The 14,425-nt window shown below is 52.5% G+C and overlaps 1 protein-coding gene across 1 annotated transcript in view; it reads left to right on the forward strand.

Annotated features, from left to right (window-relative positions):
• Positions 1 to 14,425, forward strand: part of SORL1 (sortilin-related receptor, L(DLR class) A repeats containing) — a 52,576-nt gene that overhangs the window by 31,362 nt on the left and 6,789 nt on the right. Inside the window, exons 22-38 of the mRNA XM_009994610.1 lie at positions 398 to 571; positions 725 to 838; positions 1,891 to 2,013; positions 2,714 to 2,833; positions 5,417 to 5,542; positions 5,818 to 5,925; positions 6,392 to 6,523; positions 6,777 to 6,908; positions 7,588 to 7,722; positions 8,250 to 8,405; positions 8,925 to 9,074; positions 9,417 to 9,545; positions 10,727 to 10,853; positions 11,532 to 11,701; positions 12,027 to 12,139; positions 12,449 to 12,553; positions 13,531 to 13,603. Of these exons, the coding sequence (XP_009992912.1) occupies positions 398 to 571; positions 725 to 838; positions 1,891 to 2,013; positions 2,714 to 2,833; positions 5,417 to 5,542; positions 5,818 to 5,925; positions 6,392 to 6,523; positions 6,777 to 6,908; positions 7,588 to 7,722; positions 8,250 to 8,405; positions 8,925 to 9,074; positions 9,417 to 9,545; positions 10,727 to 10,853; positions 11,532 to 11,701; positions 12,027 to 12,139; positions 12,449 to 12,553; positions 13,531 to 13,603 (2,187 nt within the window). The remainder of the gene's footprint in view (positions 1 to 397; positions 572 to 724; positions 839 to 1,890; positions 2,014 to 2,713; positions 2,834 to 5,416; positions 5,543 to 5,817; positions 5,926 to 6,391; positions 6,524 to 6,776; positions 6,909 to 7,587; positions 7,723 to 8,249; positions 8,406 to 8,924; positions 9,075 to 9,416; positions 9,546 to 10,726; positions 10,854 to 11,531; positions 11,702 to 12,026; positions 12,140 to 12,448; positions 12,554 to 13,530; positions 13,604 to 14,425) is intronic.

The following is a 14,425-nucleotide window of genomic DNA, read 5'->3' on the forward strand; positions in this document are numbered from 1 at the left end:
CTCTTAGTTTAGGTCACAAACCATGACCTTTCCAAGCGAGGCCAAACAAACAGAGGGTTGCAGGACAGCACCAACTTTGTCCTCCACTTAATCATCCATCTGGGCTGCAGGGAGGTAGTGGTGGCCGCAGTGTGATGGATGTGCTGAGCAAACTGGCTTCATTTTCAGATGGGTGTAGGACATGGCACCTTTGCCAGCCAGCAAGAGCCTGGGAGGACCTTTAAGGGCTTCAGTGTCCCTGGAGCAGATGGCTCTGTGTGTTTCTAAGGCCCACCTCAGTGCTGAGGAGCTTGCTCCTCGCAGGGGTCTGACCCCAAAGCCTGGGATGGGGGTGAAGTGGGGCTTCCTGCAGTGTCTGCAGCCCTCTGTCCTGACAGTGTCCCCTTCCTCGTGCCAGGGAAGAATGCCTGCATTGCCAAGCCCTGCAGCCTGCTCTGCCTGCCCAAGTCAAACAACGGCAGGAGCTGCAAGTGCCCTGAAGGGGTGTCCAGCACTGTGCTGCCCACAGGGGAGGTGAAGTGTGACTGTCCTCATGGCTACATCATGAAGAACAACACTTGCATAAAGGAAGGTAAAAACCACACTTGGTCCTTTGTGCTCCTTTGAGCTGTGAGGAGCTTTCTGCTGTTGGTGGAGGCTGGCGTGACTTCCTGCTGCCCTTGGTGTGAGGAGGAGCAGTGTCAGGCCTCCTGCCAGCTCAGTTTTGTTTTCCCTTTTGCACCAGAAAACACGTGTCTCCCGAACCAGTACAGATGCTCCAATGGGAACTGCATCAACAGCATCTGGCAGTGTGACAACGACAACGACTGCGGGGACATGAGCGATGAGAAGAACTGCCGTGAGTGCCCTGCAGGGACATTCCCACCTCCAGATTTAGATGCTGGCCTGGCACCTCAGCCCATGGGCTACACTCCCTTCCTAGTCATGGGGAACAAGAGGCTAAATGTCTACAATCCAGCGAGACTGATGCCAGCTCTCATCTGAGAGCATGTGTTTGTCTCTTGCAGTAATTGTCTTCTGAGGCTAATTGAGGGCATGGCCAATGCCAAGAAAAAGAGTGGAGCTAGAAAGTGACTTTCTGTCTTCAGAGCCTGGAGCAGCTCTGCTCTGGAGCCAGGCTGGGAGAGTTGGGGTGTTCAGCCTGGAGAAGAGAAGGCTCCAGGGAGACCTTAGAGCAGCTTCCAGTGCCTGAAGGGGCTCCAGGAAAGCTGGGGAGGGACTTGGGACAAGGGCAGGGAGGGAGAGAACAAGGGGGAAGGGATGAAAACTGGAAGAGGGAGATTGAGGTGAGACATGAGGAGGGGATTGTGGAGTGTGAGGGTGGTGAGAGCCTGGCCCAGGTTGCCCAGGGAAGCTGTGGCTGCCCCATCCCTGGCAGTGTTGAAGGGCAGGTTGGATCTATTTAATCTTGAAGGTCCCTTCCAACTCAAACCATTCTATGATTCTATGATCTTCATTGTGTGAGCGTGGGCCTCTTGCTCAGCTAAAAAATGAAGTTCACACATTGAAGATGGATGTCACCTTTTCAAGTAAAACCAGGGACCAACCTGTGCGGGAGTAGATGTTCCAAGACTTTGCAAAGCCTGAAGGGTTTGGACTAGTGCACTGTGGAAAAAGGGCTGGGTTTAAAGTTAGTAATCTGTGGAGACCCCTGGCTTGTGAGTGGCCATGATGGGCTGCAGCCCTGACCCCCGGGCAGAGCTGACTCCTCCCTGCTCTGCTTTAGACATCGTACCTAATCATGACAATAAAGTGCAGGGAGTGACTGAGGTTGCACTGAGCCAAGCAGGCAGGATGCTGTCCCTGTCCCCTCAATTCCCTGCACCAGGCTCAGGTGGCAGGAACTGTTGTACAACCATAACCTCCTCCTTCTCCTCTCCACCCCCTCAGCCACCACCGTGTGTGACGCCGACACCCAGTTCCGCTGCCAGGGCTCAGGGACCTGCATCCCCCTGTCCTACAAGTGTGACCTGGAGGATGACTGTGGGGATAACAGTGATGAGAGTCACTGCGGTGAGTGGCCTCCCTCTGGATGCCTTTCTGAGTCACCTGCCCCAGATTTGGTCCTGCTCTGGCAGGGGGTTTGGACTCGATGATCTCCAGAGTTCCCTTCAACCTCTGACATTCTGTGACCTCCTCCCCTGTCCCTGGGCAAGGGTGGGAAGCCCAGCAGAGCTGCAGGGCAGAGCACTGCTCCTAGATGATCCCCCTGTTTCTCCAGGCTGACAACTGCCTTCTCCCATCATTTCCTGGGACATGAGGGACAGGAGAGGAAAACAGAGCCATGTGCTCGTTCTCCCCCTCGCTGACTTTTGTGCCATTACCATCCAGCTCTCCCAGTGGTCTCCTTGGGCACTCCTGTGACCCACAGCCAAATGCTGGGCAGAGATTACAAGCTGACCTTGGGCAGCTGCCCAGCAAGGACACGAGAGGGTGGGCTCCTCAGTGGGGTCTTGTTTGTAGCTGTCCAGTGCCAGTTCAGCAACTGGGGATGGTGGGGTGCTGAGCTGAAGGAGAGAAGGGGCTGGGAGACAGCAAGGTGCCAGTTCTTGGTCGTTCCTGAGACACAAAAACATGCTTTCAAAGCCTGCTTTGTGTGTTTCATCTGTTGTCTCTGAGATACTGGCCTCCTCTCCTCAGCCAATAGCCTATGTGGAGCTTTTCTCCTCTCCCCTGACCCAACAAGTTCTGATCTGCCTGTGTGTGTTTGCAGAGGCTCATCAGTGCAGGAGTGATGAATTCAGCTGCAGCTCAGGGATGTGCATTCGTCTCTCCTGGATGTGTGATGGTGACAACGACTGCAGGGACTGGTCTGATGAAGCCAACTGCACTGGTAAGCACTGGGATGTGATCAGTCATCTTCTCATGACTTAGAGCCTGAGGTGCTGTAAGACAGTGTCCAACATCTTGTGCCTCAGTTTCCCTGCTTGTTCTCAGCAGGACAGCCAGGCAGGCTGCAGCTCAGCTCAGGACCATGTAATGCTCCAGAAATGAAAGGTTTCTTCCCTTCAGTGCCTTCAAAAGGCCTCAGGGCTGGCTGGGAATTTGCTGACCACCTTGCTCTGCTCACACAGTGATCCAGCCTTGCCTTTTACTTACAAGATGGCACCAACAGACGTGCCTTGCTGAGGTGGCCAAGGGGCCATCTACCTGAGGTCTACCAGCCAGTGGTGGCCATGCCTTTGAAACACCTTCTGGGGAGGTGGGTCTGTGGCTGCTGGGCAGCCAAAGGATGCTTTTGCACCAAAAAACAAAAAGGGTCCCTTGTTTCATGGAGAGAGCAAACAGGCCAGTGAGCAATGATCACCTTTCACAGCTTGAATGTTGACCAGTACCTTGCCATTAAATCCATTGCAGGAAACAGGCATGTTCTTGGCAGCTTCTCCCCAGTTAATTGATGTGAAGGAAAGGCAGATTTATTTTTGGGAAGTGGCTTCTCTTCTGAGCAGCCTCACTTTGCTCCATGGGTTTGGGAATCTAACAAAAGGGTGTCATGGGTGTGGAGTCACATGTGGAAGATCCATCCTTGTTTTCACTTACAACTCATATTGGTGCAACCTGCTTGCCAGGAATGGTACTTGTCCCTAGTCTACACATCTCCTGCTGCAAGTCCTACACCCGTGAGCCTCGTGCTCTATTTGCAGTTGAAAGTCACAACACTCAACTGCCCTCAGCACCTGGGATGTCCCTTAACAGTCTCCTGAAGTTCCCACACAGGCAGAGCCTTTTCCTCCATAGAAAAGCCAACACTGCACTGGGTTTTTCTATTACAATAAAAGCCAAACCAACAAAACCCCCCAAAAAAACCAACCAGGCCAAAAATCTAAGTATTTACACAAAAATGGAGTGCTAAGAGTAGGCAGTGCTTCAGTCCATCAGTGAAAGGCACAAGACCATACTTAAGCCATGGGGTGTTACAAGTGGTTTCCATGCCACGTGTGATCAGCCCCTCAGAGCACCCAGGGGGCTGGGGGAGCCACGAGAGCCCCCTGGGGAGATGATCTCAGCAGCAGGTTTGCTCTGGGGGCAGCCCCTCTGGAGGCAGGAGGATCTAGGAGATCCTCTTCAGGCCTCCAAGACCCTGTGTGCTCAGCCCAGGTGGCATTTGCTGTCCCTGGGAACACACCTGCTCTAAACCATGGCACTGGGGATCCTGGTCTTTAGCATTCCACGTGCATGGCTACAGAAGGAGGTTTAATTTATATTGGTATCACTTATCTCTCGTATGAGTTTCTCCAGAGAGAATGACTACAGGAAAGGAACCTACTTCAAAAAGCATATCGGGTTTGTAGAGCCTGGGATTGAAATTATCTAAGAGGATCACAATTATTTGAGAAACATTTCATCTGACTCCATCAGCTGCAATTATTGCTCTTATCTGAAATAATTACATTTCACACTGAATACCTAATAGAATATTACTGCCACAAGTTGTAGTATTTTGAAATATCTGCAAGTGCATGTCACTCACTAGCCTTAGATTCAGTAACATGCAGTTTAATTAAGTTGAATATTGCTTTTCTTCTCAATAATGACGAGTGCTCTCCTGGTTGAAGAGCAGCATTTGTCTCTAAAGTGACAGCACAGCCCAGGCTTCAACTGAGATACCCCACAGGCAGATTTTGTCATGACAGGAACCTGAGGAAAGCCAGGGCTCTGCTCCCTTGGAAGCCCAAGGAAAACTGTATTTCCAATTTGCTTTGGCAACATGGAAAAGCCTTGCCTGCCTTAATTAAAAGCTGTCTCTAAGTCTGCCCTGCCTTGCATGAGGGACCACCAAGGCTTGTTTACTCACTGGGATGTTTCTCACCACGAAAAAATAAAAATCATACAATCATCAAGGTTGGAAGGGATCTTAAAGATCATCAAGTTCCAAACCCCCTGCCATGAGCAGGGAACCCTCCCACTAGACCTGGTTGCACAAAACCTTGCCCAACCTGGCCTTAAAAACCTCCAGGGATGGGGCAAAAACTTCCAGGGATGGGGCAACATTGTGAAATAGGTGCTGAGCCACCTCATAAAAACTATAGTAGTACCTAGAAAGGTTGGACCAGATGAACCTGGAGGTCCCTTCCAGCCTGGCAGTCTAGCATTCTACAATCTCTGGTAAGATGCCACCGTGGGCACCATTGCCCACACACACTGAGGAGCAAGATCAAAGGGAAAGAAGCTCCTGGCTTGGGGAGAACTCTAAGTCACTGGCCCCCAGAAGCCACCCCTGAGGCACAGAGAGGAAGGGACCACGGAGAGGAAGGGAGCACAGGGAGCACCCAGCAGTCACTTGCTTGGGACCCACGCGGGGGTCCCTTGTGCTCTGTGCTGGGACCTGCCACGGCATCAGGTTCTGGTGCAGGGAGAGGGAGCAGGGATGTGGCAGCAGCCCCCACTCAGGCTGTGTCCCCACCCCTGGTTTCAGCAGTATATCACACCTGTGAGGCCTCCAGCTTCCAGTGCCAGAACGGCCACTGCATCCCGCAGCGCTGGGCCTGCGACGGCGACGCCGACTGCCAGGATGGCTCTGATGAGGACCCTGCCAACTGTGGTAAGGCCACCATGTGCCCAGGGGCTCTGCCACGGGGTGGGAGGGATTGCTACAAACTCAACTCTATCTCACAAGTTTACCACCCAAGATAAACCCACAGCAAATGGAGGGGGACAGTTCCCATCTCTCCCAGAGCAGGTTGACGCGGGGAGAAGGCACTCAGGGCTGGGCACTCATGGTTTTCTGTAGCTAACTAAAGGCAGCTTTTTTAAAAAAACCAACAAAACAACACAGGAAACAAACCCACACAACGTCCAACCACTTCTGAATTTCAGAAAAGAAGTGCAATGGCTTCCAGTGCCCCAATGGCACCTGCATCCCAACCAGCAAACACTGCGACGGCGTCAACGACTGCGCCGACACCTCGGACGAGCAGCACTGTGGTGAGGAGCAGGGTGGTGGGGAGCTGCAGGGGCCCTGGCCAGGAGGGCTGGCAGCCTTTTGTGGTCTGCCCAAAGCCTGTCTGGCTGGGAGAAAAACCCCGGTGAGATAATGGGAAAACCTTCCCTGGCAAGCATGAGCCCCCTGGGAAATCAGCCAGACTGGGGGTGTTGATGGAAGGCACCACAGAGAGGGCTGTGATGGGGAGGGAGGGGGTGCTCTCAGGGAGGTGACCAGACACTTCCTGGTGCCTCTGCCAACCCACTTGCACCCCAACATGTTCTTTGGCAATGGCAGCCTGTGCAGGGACAGGGATGGGGCAATTTGTCTGGGAAACTTTCTGTAACTTCCTGAAATGCAGCCGCTGCACTCAGGTCTGTGCAAACACGAACCGGGTGGCTTTCCTGCTGCCAAGGACAGCAGAGGTGTCATCTATCCCCCTCTCCTCTTGCCCTCCTGTTTCTCCAGAACCCCTGTGCACCCACTACATGGATTTTGTGTGCAAGAACAGGCAGCAGTGTTTGTTTCACTCCATGGTGTGTGATGGCATCATCCAGTGTCGGGACGGATCAGATGAAGATGCCAGCTATGCTGGCTGCTGTAAGTGTGATTCTGTGCATCTCTGCACCAGGAGGGTTGGACAGGGGATGCACCAGAGGCATGGAGAGGAGAGTGCTATTCCCCAGGGTACCAGAAAGCTGCCAGACCTCCTAAGAAGTGGCTCTGGATTGTAATACTCTGCTCTGATTGCCTCTGAGTGTGCTCCTTCCTTCCTCCTCAATGATGAAGTTTCCTCATGAGGTTCCCTTGGTCTTTACACTAAACCTGATGTCCCTCTGTGCTGCCCCTGCAGCCCAGGACCCCGAGTTCCACCGGACCTGTGACCAGTTCAGCTTCCAGTGCCAGAATGGTGTGTGCATCAGCCTGGTGTGGAAGTGTGATGGGATGGATGACTGTGGTGACCACTCCGACGAAGCAAACTGTGGTGAGCAGTACCTCAGGGGCTCCTCCCACCACAGCTCCAGCCTCCTTTGAATTTCTTGGTATTTTCCACAAGCACTGATGAGAAGGTACACGTGTGTGTCTGTGCAGTGTCCCACTTGCACATGGCAGTGTCTCACATGCAGATCAGTATCATTTTCCTCATATTGCAGGCAGGTCAAGTGAGGCTCGCTGAAAATCCAACACGGGTGGCACATCCTGGGCTTGACTAAGTCATATGTGACCATATTTACTCCACAGATTTCCAGCCCAAAGCAGACAGGCAGTTTTCAGCCAAGCTCAATATTTACCACTGTTCCCTGGGTGGCTGCAGGAGCTGCACCCAGCCAGATGAAGTAGTTGTGTCTTCATTTCAGAGTTGCAGTGTTTGCTTCTCCATTTCTGCCATGCTCTGTCTGAATTTGGCTGTCAGCTCTGGTTCTCAGATCAGAGGTGGTGTCTGGGCCACGAAGCACCCAGCACACAAACATAACAGTGGTGGCAACAGGCTAGTGAGGGCTGTGAGGAATGGGGATGCTGGAGGTGAAGGACTCTGCGTGTTCTGCTCAGAGTGATGCTCTCTGGACGAGCTGTAGCCTGGCCTGAGATGCTCCCACACCTCAGCTGTGCTGAACACTGATGAGATAACTTTGGAGCTCACAGAACTCTCCTCTCATTGTCAGAAAACCCAACAGAGGCTCCAAACTGCTCCCGGTACTACCAGTTCCAGTGTGGGAACGGGCACTGCATCCCCAAGTGGTGGAAATGTGACGAGGAGAATGACTGTGGTGACTGGTCTGACGAGAAGGACTGCGAGGGTAAGGACACACACACTGCTCTGCTCTGCTCACGAGTCCCACCAAGGCTGGGCTGGGAGGGTAAGGACAAACACACTGCTCTGCTCTGCTCACAAGCCCCACCAAGGCTGGGCTGGGAGGGTAAGGACACACACACTGCTCTGCTCTGCTCACGAGTCCCACCAAGGCTGGGCTGGGAGGGTAAGGACACACACACTGCTCTGCTCTGCTCACAAGCCCCACCAAGGCTGGGCTGTGACACCCTGAAGGACCACCCTCAGCACCAGCTCACTGCTTGGGACAGAGCCCGTGGCTCCAAAAATTCCCAATGAATGGGCTGTGTGTGCACACTCCCGTGCATCTTTCCACTCTGTTGTTGTTGGGGTTGGGTGTTTTTTTGGCAATCCTGCCCAGGAGCCGTGCAGACCCACGGCAGATGCAAACCTTGGGCTTGTAACCCCTGAACTGCTGCCCGCGGGAACAGGCTCAGCATCCAGCCCTGCAGGTGGGTCTCTCAGCTCAAGCTCCTGCCGCTGTGTTTCCTCCAGGTTCTCCAGCTCACCCCGTTACCACCCTGCTCCCCCCGACCTGCTCACCCAACCACTTCCGCTGCAACGGCGGCGCCTGCATCACCAACGCCTGGGTGTGCGACGGGTACCGCGACTGCCCCGACGGCTCCGACGAGGACGCCTGCCCGACTTCACGTGAGCATCCCTTCCTCAGCCCCTTCCCCTTCTCCTGCAGCATCACCTCTGCGAGGGCTGCCGGCCTTTCAGTCCCAGATCCTTGCCTGATGGCAGGGTTAAATTCCATCCTGGTGTAAAATCACCCCTCGCTCCCTGGGGTCACCACCAGCTGGGATGATGCTCCAGCCCTGTAGGAGGCACAAACTGCTGCCTCAGCTGCCTCTGAGGTTGTGTGAGACCATGGGGAGCAGGGCTGCAGGGGGCTTTTCAGCTCCTAACCCTGGCTGAAGGGAAAAGGAAGGGTTTTCTTCTCGCTGATGTCCTTGCCGAGCTCTGTCGAGCTCTGAGCATCCCCGGCAAACCAGTTGCTTTTCCCAGCCCTCTGCAGTCGGGAGAGAGGATGGCCCAGGATTAATCTCTTCTAGACGGGAAGAGATTGCCATCTAGTGGAGTCAGGACCAGGGGACAGGTGTTTGGTCCCTGCCTGTGGCAGGGGCAGCTTGGCTGAGCCTCTGGGGTGGTTTCTTGGCTCGGCAGGACCCAACGCGACGAGCCCTTCCCCGGCGCTCCCGGGACGCTGCAGCCGGTTCGAGTTTGAGTGCCAGCAGCTGCACAAGTGCATCCCCAACTGGAAGCGATGTGACGGCCTGAGGGACTGCCAGGACGGCACGGACGAGAGGAACTGCCGTGAGTGTTGTGGGGAGGGTCCCTCACCCAGCCTTCTCCCTCGGAAAGCCCCTTGTGAGGCTGGAGGAGCCACTGGGGAGCTGGATTGCTGCAAAATCCTGGCAGTTAATGCAGCAGTGCAGTGCAAAAGGAATAAAAAGCCCCAACAACCAGTGCCATTCCCATTACATATCCAGCTGTTTTTCAGTGGGATAAGCTCCAGGTTCTTCTGATGCCACCATGCTAGAAGATGCAGCAGAATGATGCTCCGTGCCTGGGCTCCATCCCTGGCACTGCAAACAGCCCAGTGCTGGTGTGGGAACTTGCCTGCCTCGAGTCCTGAGACTGTTCTGCCTCTTTCAGCTACTCACAGCACCCTGCTGTGCCCCAATGGTTACAAATGTGAGGATGGAGAGGCCTGCATCATGGTGACCGAGCGGTGTGACGGGTACCTGGACTGCTCAGACAGCAGTGATGAGAGGAACTGTACTGGTAAGCACCAGCCCTCTGCCTTTCCTCATGCCCTGCTCAGGGTACTCTCCTGGATGCCATTCACAGTTGCCCAAGCTACCTCCTCACCCCATCACCAGCTGGGACAAACTTTGCAGCCAGCTTCTAGCATTGACAACTTGCCTTCCAGCAGACACAGCAAAACCACTTTAGGATGGGTTAGGAGCAAAACTGTCTGTTTTTCATGGCTTGCAAGTGAAGTAGTAGCTTCTAGCTCTGTCCCCCTTTGCAAGGTGACTCAGGGAGCTGTGGCACGTGCCCTGCTGCCATCACTGGTCCTCCCAGTGGTGGTCCTGCAGAAGCAGGCAGGACACACACCACAGCTGCCCTGGGCAAGTGACAAGCGTGAGATTCAGCTGCTTTCCTACTGCCCTGCTTATGCAGGGGCTGAGCATCAATCAGGTTTTAGTCCTTTAATTCAATATTGATTGGGAGAGGCTAGCAGGTTCTGGGGAGGGAGACAGAGCTGCTGAGATTCATGGCTTGGCTGCTATGCTAAGGGGAAAGCACTGTTTTCCCTTGGATAGCTTGTCTGGCTGTGCCTGCTTGTGGACCCCCAAGTCTGCTGGGCTTCATTTCCAGTTGGTGAGGGAAAGGAAGCAGCAACGGTTTGGGTCCCATCCCCTCAGTTCCTGCACAGCACTGGGAATGTAGCTGAGCACCTGAGCAGGGTCATCACATTTGGATGTGAGCTCCCCCAGGCTTGGGTCCTCCTACTGAAGGTGGGATGTGATAAGGAAAATCACACCAAGAAGGGCCCAGGGTGGCTTACAGTGACAGCAGGGATTGGTGACACAAGTAAAAATGGTGACTTAGCTTGCACTGATCAGTTTGCACTCCTACACTTCCAAAATGATGGTGAAGAGTCAACAGCCACGTTTCACCTTTCCTGGGGGGAAGGGGGATGCTTGCATGATGCAGCATAAAGGCAACCAAGACATTCTGGGGAGAAATAAGAGCAGCAGGGATGTTATTTCTGCTCTGAACTGCCTTATGAACAGCCCCAGACTTCCCCACTGATAACACCCACCTAAATCACACACCTAATTTGAGTGGTGCTGAGACTCCCTTCAGCCACATGACTCTTCCTGCCTCCACATTTTATTTCTGGTACAAATATAACTTCCCTCTGAGAGACTTAACCTTCCCCATTGCCTGCTTAGATGACACAATCGTGTACAAGGTCCAGAACCTCCAGTGGACAGCTGACTTCTCTGGGGATGTCACTCTGACCTGGGCTCGGCCAAAAAGGATGTCCTCCACCTCCTGTGTCTACAACATCTATTACAGGTACAGCACACGTGCCACTGCACTGCTGCTCATCTCAGGTGAAGGCTGGGAGAAGCACAAGCACAGCAATGTTTACAGCAAAACACCTTACAGAATCAGGCCTGAAAGCTGCACAGTTCAGTTCTGGTTGGAAAAATCTCCTGTTTTGTTGCAAAGACAACCCAAATCGGGTGGAACTAGGGGGCATTTGTGAAGAGCTGTGTTTGTTGCCACCAGATTATATACTCAGACAGAAATGTGGCTGAATTTGGGGTTTTTTTTTCCTTCCTGGGTCTTGTCTTTGTGGGACTGCTAGAGAACAATTCAAGGAATTGGAGAACAGCAGTTACAGAAAACCTCAGGTGGTGGTGCTTGTAACTAATAGAATCATAGACTGGTTTGGGTTGGAAAGGACCTGAAAGATCATCTAGATCCAACCCCCTGCATGGGCAGGGACACCTCCCACCAGCCCAGGTTGCTCCAAGCCCCATCCAACCTGCCCTTCAACACTGCCAGGGATGGGGCAGCCACAGCTTCCCATCACTAAGCTGTTTAGTTCAGGCTTTAGGACATCTTAAACTGGTGGCCTGGCTGTACTGGACAAGGACCTGAGCAGCAAGCTCCTGATGTACAGATGTGTGGTGTCAGCCTTGGTGTCTGAGCACCTCCTGACTGGAGCTGTGTGACTCTCTCATGCAGGACGGTTGGTGAAAGCATTTGGAAGATTCTGGAAACCCACAGCAACAAAACCAACAGCGTTTTGAAGGTCCTCAAGCCTGACTGTACCTATCAGGTGAAGGTCCAAGTGCAGTGCCTCAGCAGAGTCTACAACACCAATGACTTCATCACCCTGCGGGCACCCGAAGGACGTAAGCAGCCCTGCACCATCGCACCAGGGACCTGATAGTAGATACCACAGAGGTATCCCTGTTATGAGCAAAAGGAGACTTTATGTAGGTCTGGGAGTTGGGCTGGACTGGGAAAGAGGGCTTGAGGGTTCCCTGCCCAGAGTCACCAACCTGCCCTCTTTCTCCCCCATGACTTAGTGGTTTTAGTATCATTGGGAAGTTCACAAGTGCAGAAATAAGACACCTCACCTGAGCCAGGGCTGCTTGGCTGTCCCTCTTTTGTCCCAGCCTTGCAGGGACTTTTCCCTGAAACAGACAACTGCAACACCTCTACTTCTCTCCCTAGTACCAGATGCTCCCTTCAACCTGCAGCTGACCTTGAAGCAAGAAGCTGAGGGTGTGGTGACAACCTGCTGGAGCCCCCCCGTGAACGCCCACGGCCTCATCCGGGAATTCATCGTGAGTCCTGCTGAGTCTGGATCAGCAGTGGGATGGGGGAGGCTGCTGGGGGCTCAGAGCAGCATGAGCTGGCCTGTCTGAACCCACTTATCTCTGCCAGTGACAGCACATTTTGCAGGGGAATCTGAGAGCATCAGGCCACTGGGGAGAAGAAATGCTGCAGGGACTGACACAAGTTCATGATTTCATTTCTTGCTCCATTTCTAAGCTTTCCTACTTCTTTCTGCTGAGATTTGGACAGGGAGACCTGTTACCTCTATAGTACTGCAGAGACTGTACAGCCCTCATCCCTATGTTTGCTGCTCCTAGGTGGAATACAGCAGGAGTGGCTCCAAGGAGTGGTCGTCCCTTAGGACCACCCAGAACTACACGGAGATCAAGAACTTAGAGGTCAACACATTATACACAGTTCGAGTGAGTATTTTCCAAGCTCTGTATTATTTATGCTCTTAGGACTTCTCACTAGATGATCCCAGTGCTGCACAGTCAAGCACTTGCTAAAAAAAAGATGTTCCTAAAATCCTGCCCTGTAATGTCAGCCCAGAATGGGGGCTTGGCTTTTGCCCTGCCAGGGGATGGAGTTTCAAGGCCTGAATGAAGGCCCTTGATTTGCTCCTGCTCTCAGAAGTCCAGGCTGTGTTCTGAAACCTGCACTGCTCATTGGCCATTCCAGTGTCACTGCAAGAGCCCTGATCTGGGCCAGGGATAAATTTGGTCCTGGCTGGATCACTGTGAAACAAACAAAAAAGCAGATCTGCCTGTGGGGAACGTATGGCACGTGGGAGAAGCTGGGTAATTGTAGACAGAACTAATAAGAATGGGAAATGAAAGTCTGCACAGTGGGAAATGTGTATCTGTCATTGTCCATCCTGCCCGTGCTGGATGAGCAGAGGTTCTTAGAGGAGTTCACTGGGAGGTGGGATAACCCCTCTCCCCACCCATGACCTGGTGTTATTCTCACTGTTGGTTGGAGCAAGTTTTTCTTTCCATGGTCTTCTTTCCCATACTAATCTGTCCCTAAGGAAATCTCTGGAAGTGGGTTCAGCACTTGCGTGGACTTCCCTGGTGTTGTTCTTACTGACATTATGGCTGAGAGAGTCCAAAGCTCCTTACCTTGATGGACTCCTCAGAGATCTCATAAGAAAGCAGTTATCTGCAAAGAGGATGCACCTCCCTCCTCTTAGATGCCTTCAATTGACTTAAAGTAGTCTGCTTTATCTCTGTAATAAGCATTTTTTTTGCCAAGTAACTAAGCTATTGTTTGCTTCCAAGTCCTTCTCCCATGAGCTCCACCACGCCCATAACCTTGCTCTAACCTCGTTCTCTGTTTGCCTTAGACAATGTTGGTGGCACCTATCTGTCCATATTAACTAACCCTCTTATTTGCAAAGGTTGCTGCAGTAACTAGTCGAGGAGTGGGAAATTGGAGTGATTCCAAATCCATAACCACCACAAAAGGCAAAGGTAAATGTTGTTGTTTCAGTCAACTCGGACAACGTAGCGGAAAGATGAAACGTAGGCCTGAAGGGTCAGCATCAGCATGCTTAACCACCTCCTGGTTCTCTCTTCTTCCCTGTCGAGCATTGTACACTATTTAACAACTTGGCTGCACCATTTTGCTTAACTTGAACTGCCTCAAAGTTCAGTGGCAGGTCTGGACAGGTTGCTGACTCTTCCTCTGAACTCTGGGGCACGTAGGATGGATGGACTGGCCTGGAAACAGGCTGGCAGCCTGCTCAGAGGGTGTCCCTCTCTACTGGACTGCAGATGGATTCCCTCTGACTTGTGTAGGCCAGATCCTACCTCCAGATAGACAAGACATTGCCACTAACTCCTTCTCTGTCACTGGCTGAAAGGATCCTTGCTCATTCTTCTCCCTCTTAGGTTATGATTATGATGGTTTCTGCATCTCGTGTAGGTTGGGCCACTGAAATACCACTAGGGTTCCCAGGAACTATCCCAGCTTTACAGTCTGACAGTTGATACATTCCAACAACACAGTAAATAATTTCCCTCTGAAATATTGTGGGTTTTTTAAAGCCTTTTGAAACCCCTTGTATTCATGCCAAGTTTTTCTTCCAAACCTGTATTCTGGTGTCAAAATTGTCTGCTCATTTGTTAGATAAAAGAGTATCCTCATTATCTTGACAAAGAAAGGAAACACTGTGCTACTAAAATGGCATGAATCAGATGAGTACCTGAGAGTTAGAAAACCAGAGGTAGGAAGAACTGTAATAACTTCCACTTCAGGTTTTCCATCAGTGTTTGGCAGCTGCCCCCCCCCCC

The sequence above is a fragment of the Chaetura pelagica genome, unplaced genomic scaffold, assembly GCF_000747805.2.
Source record: "Chaetura pelagica isolate M959 unplaced genomic scaffold, ChaPel_1.0 scaffold583, whole genome shotgun sequence".
Taxonomy (NCBI): Eukaryota; Metazoa; Chordata; class Aves; order Apodiformes; family Apodidae; genus Chaetura; species Chaetura pelagica.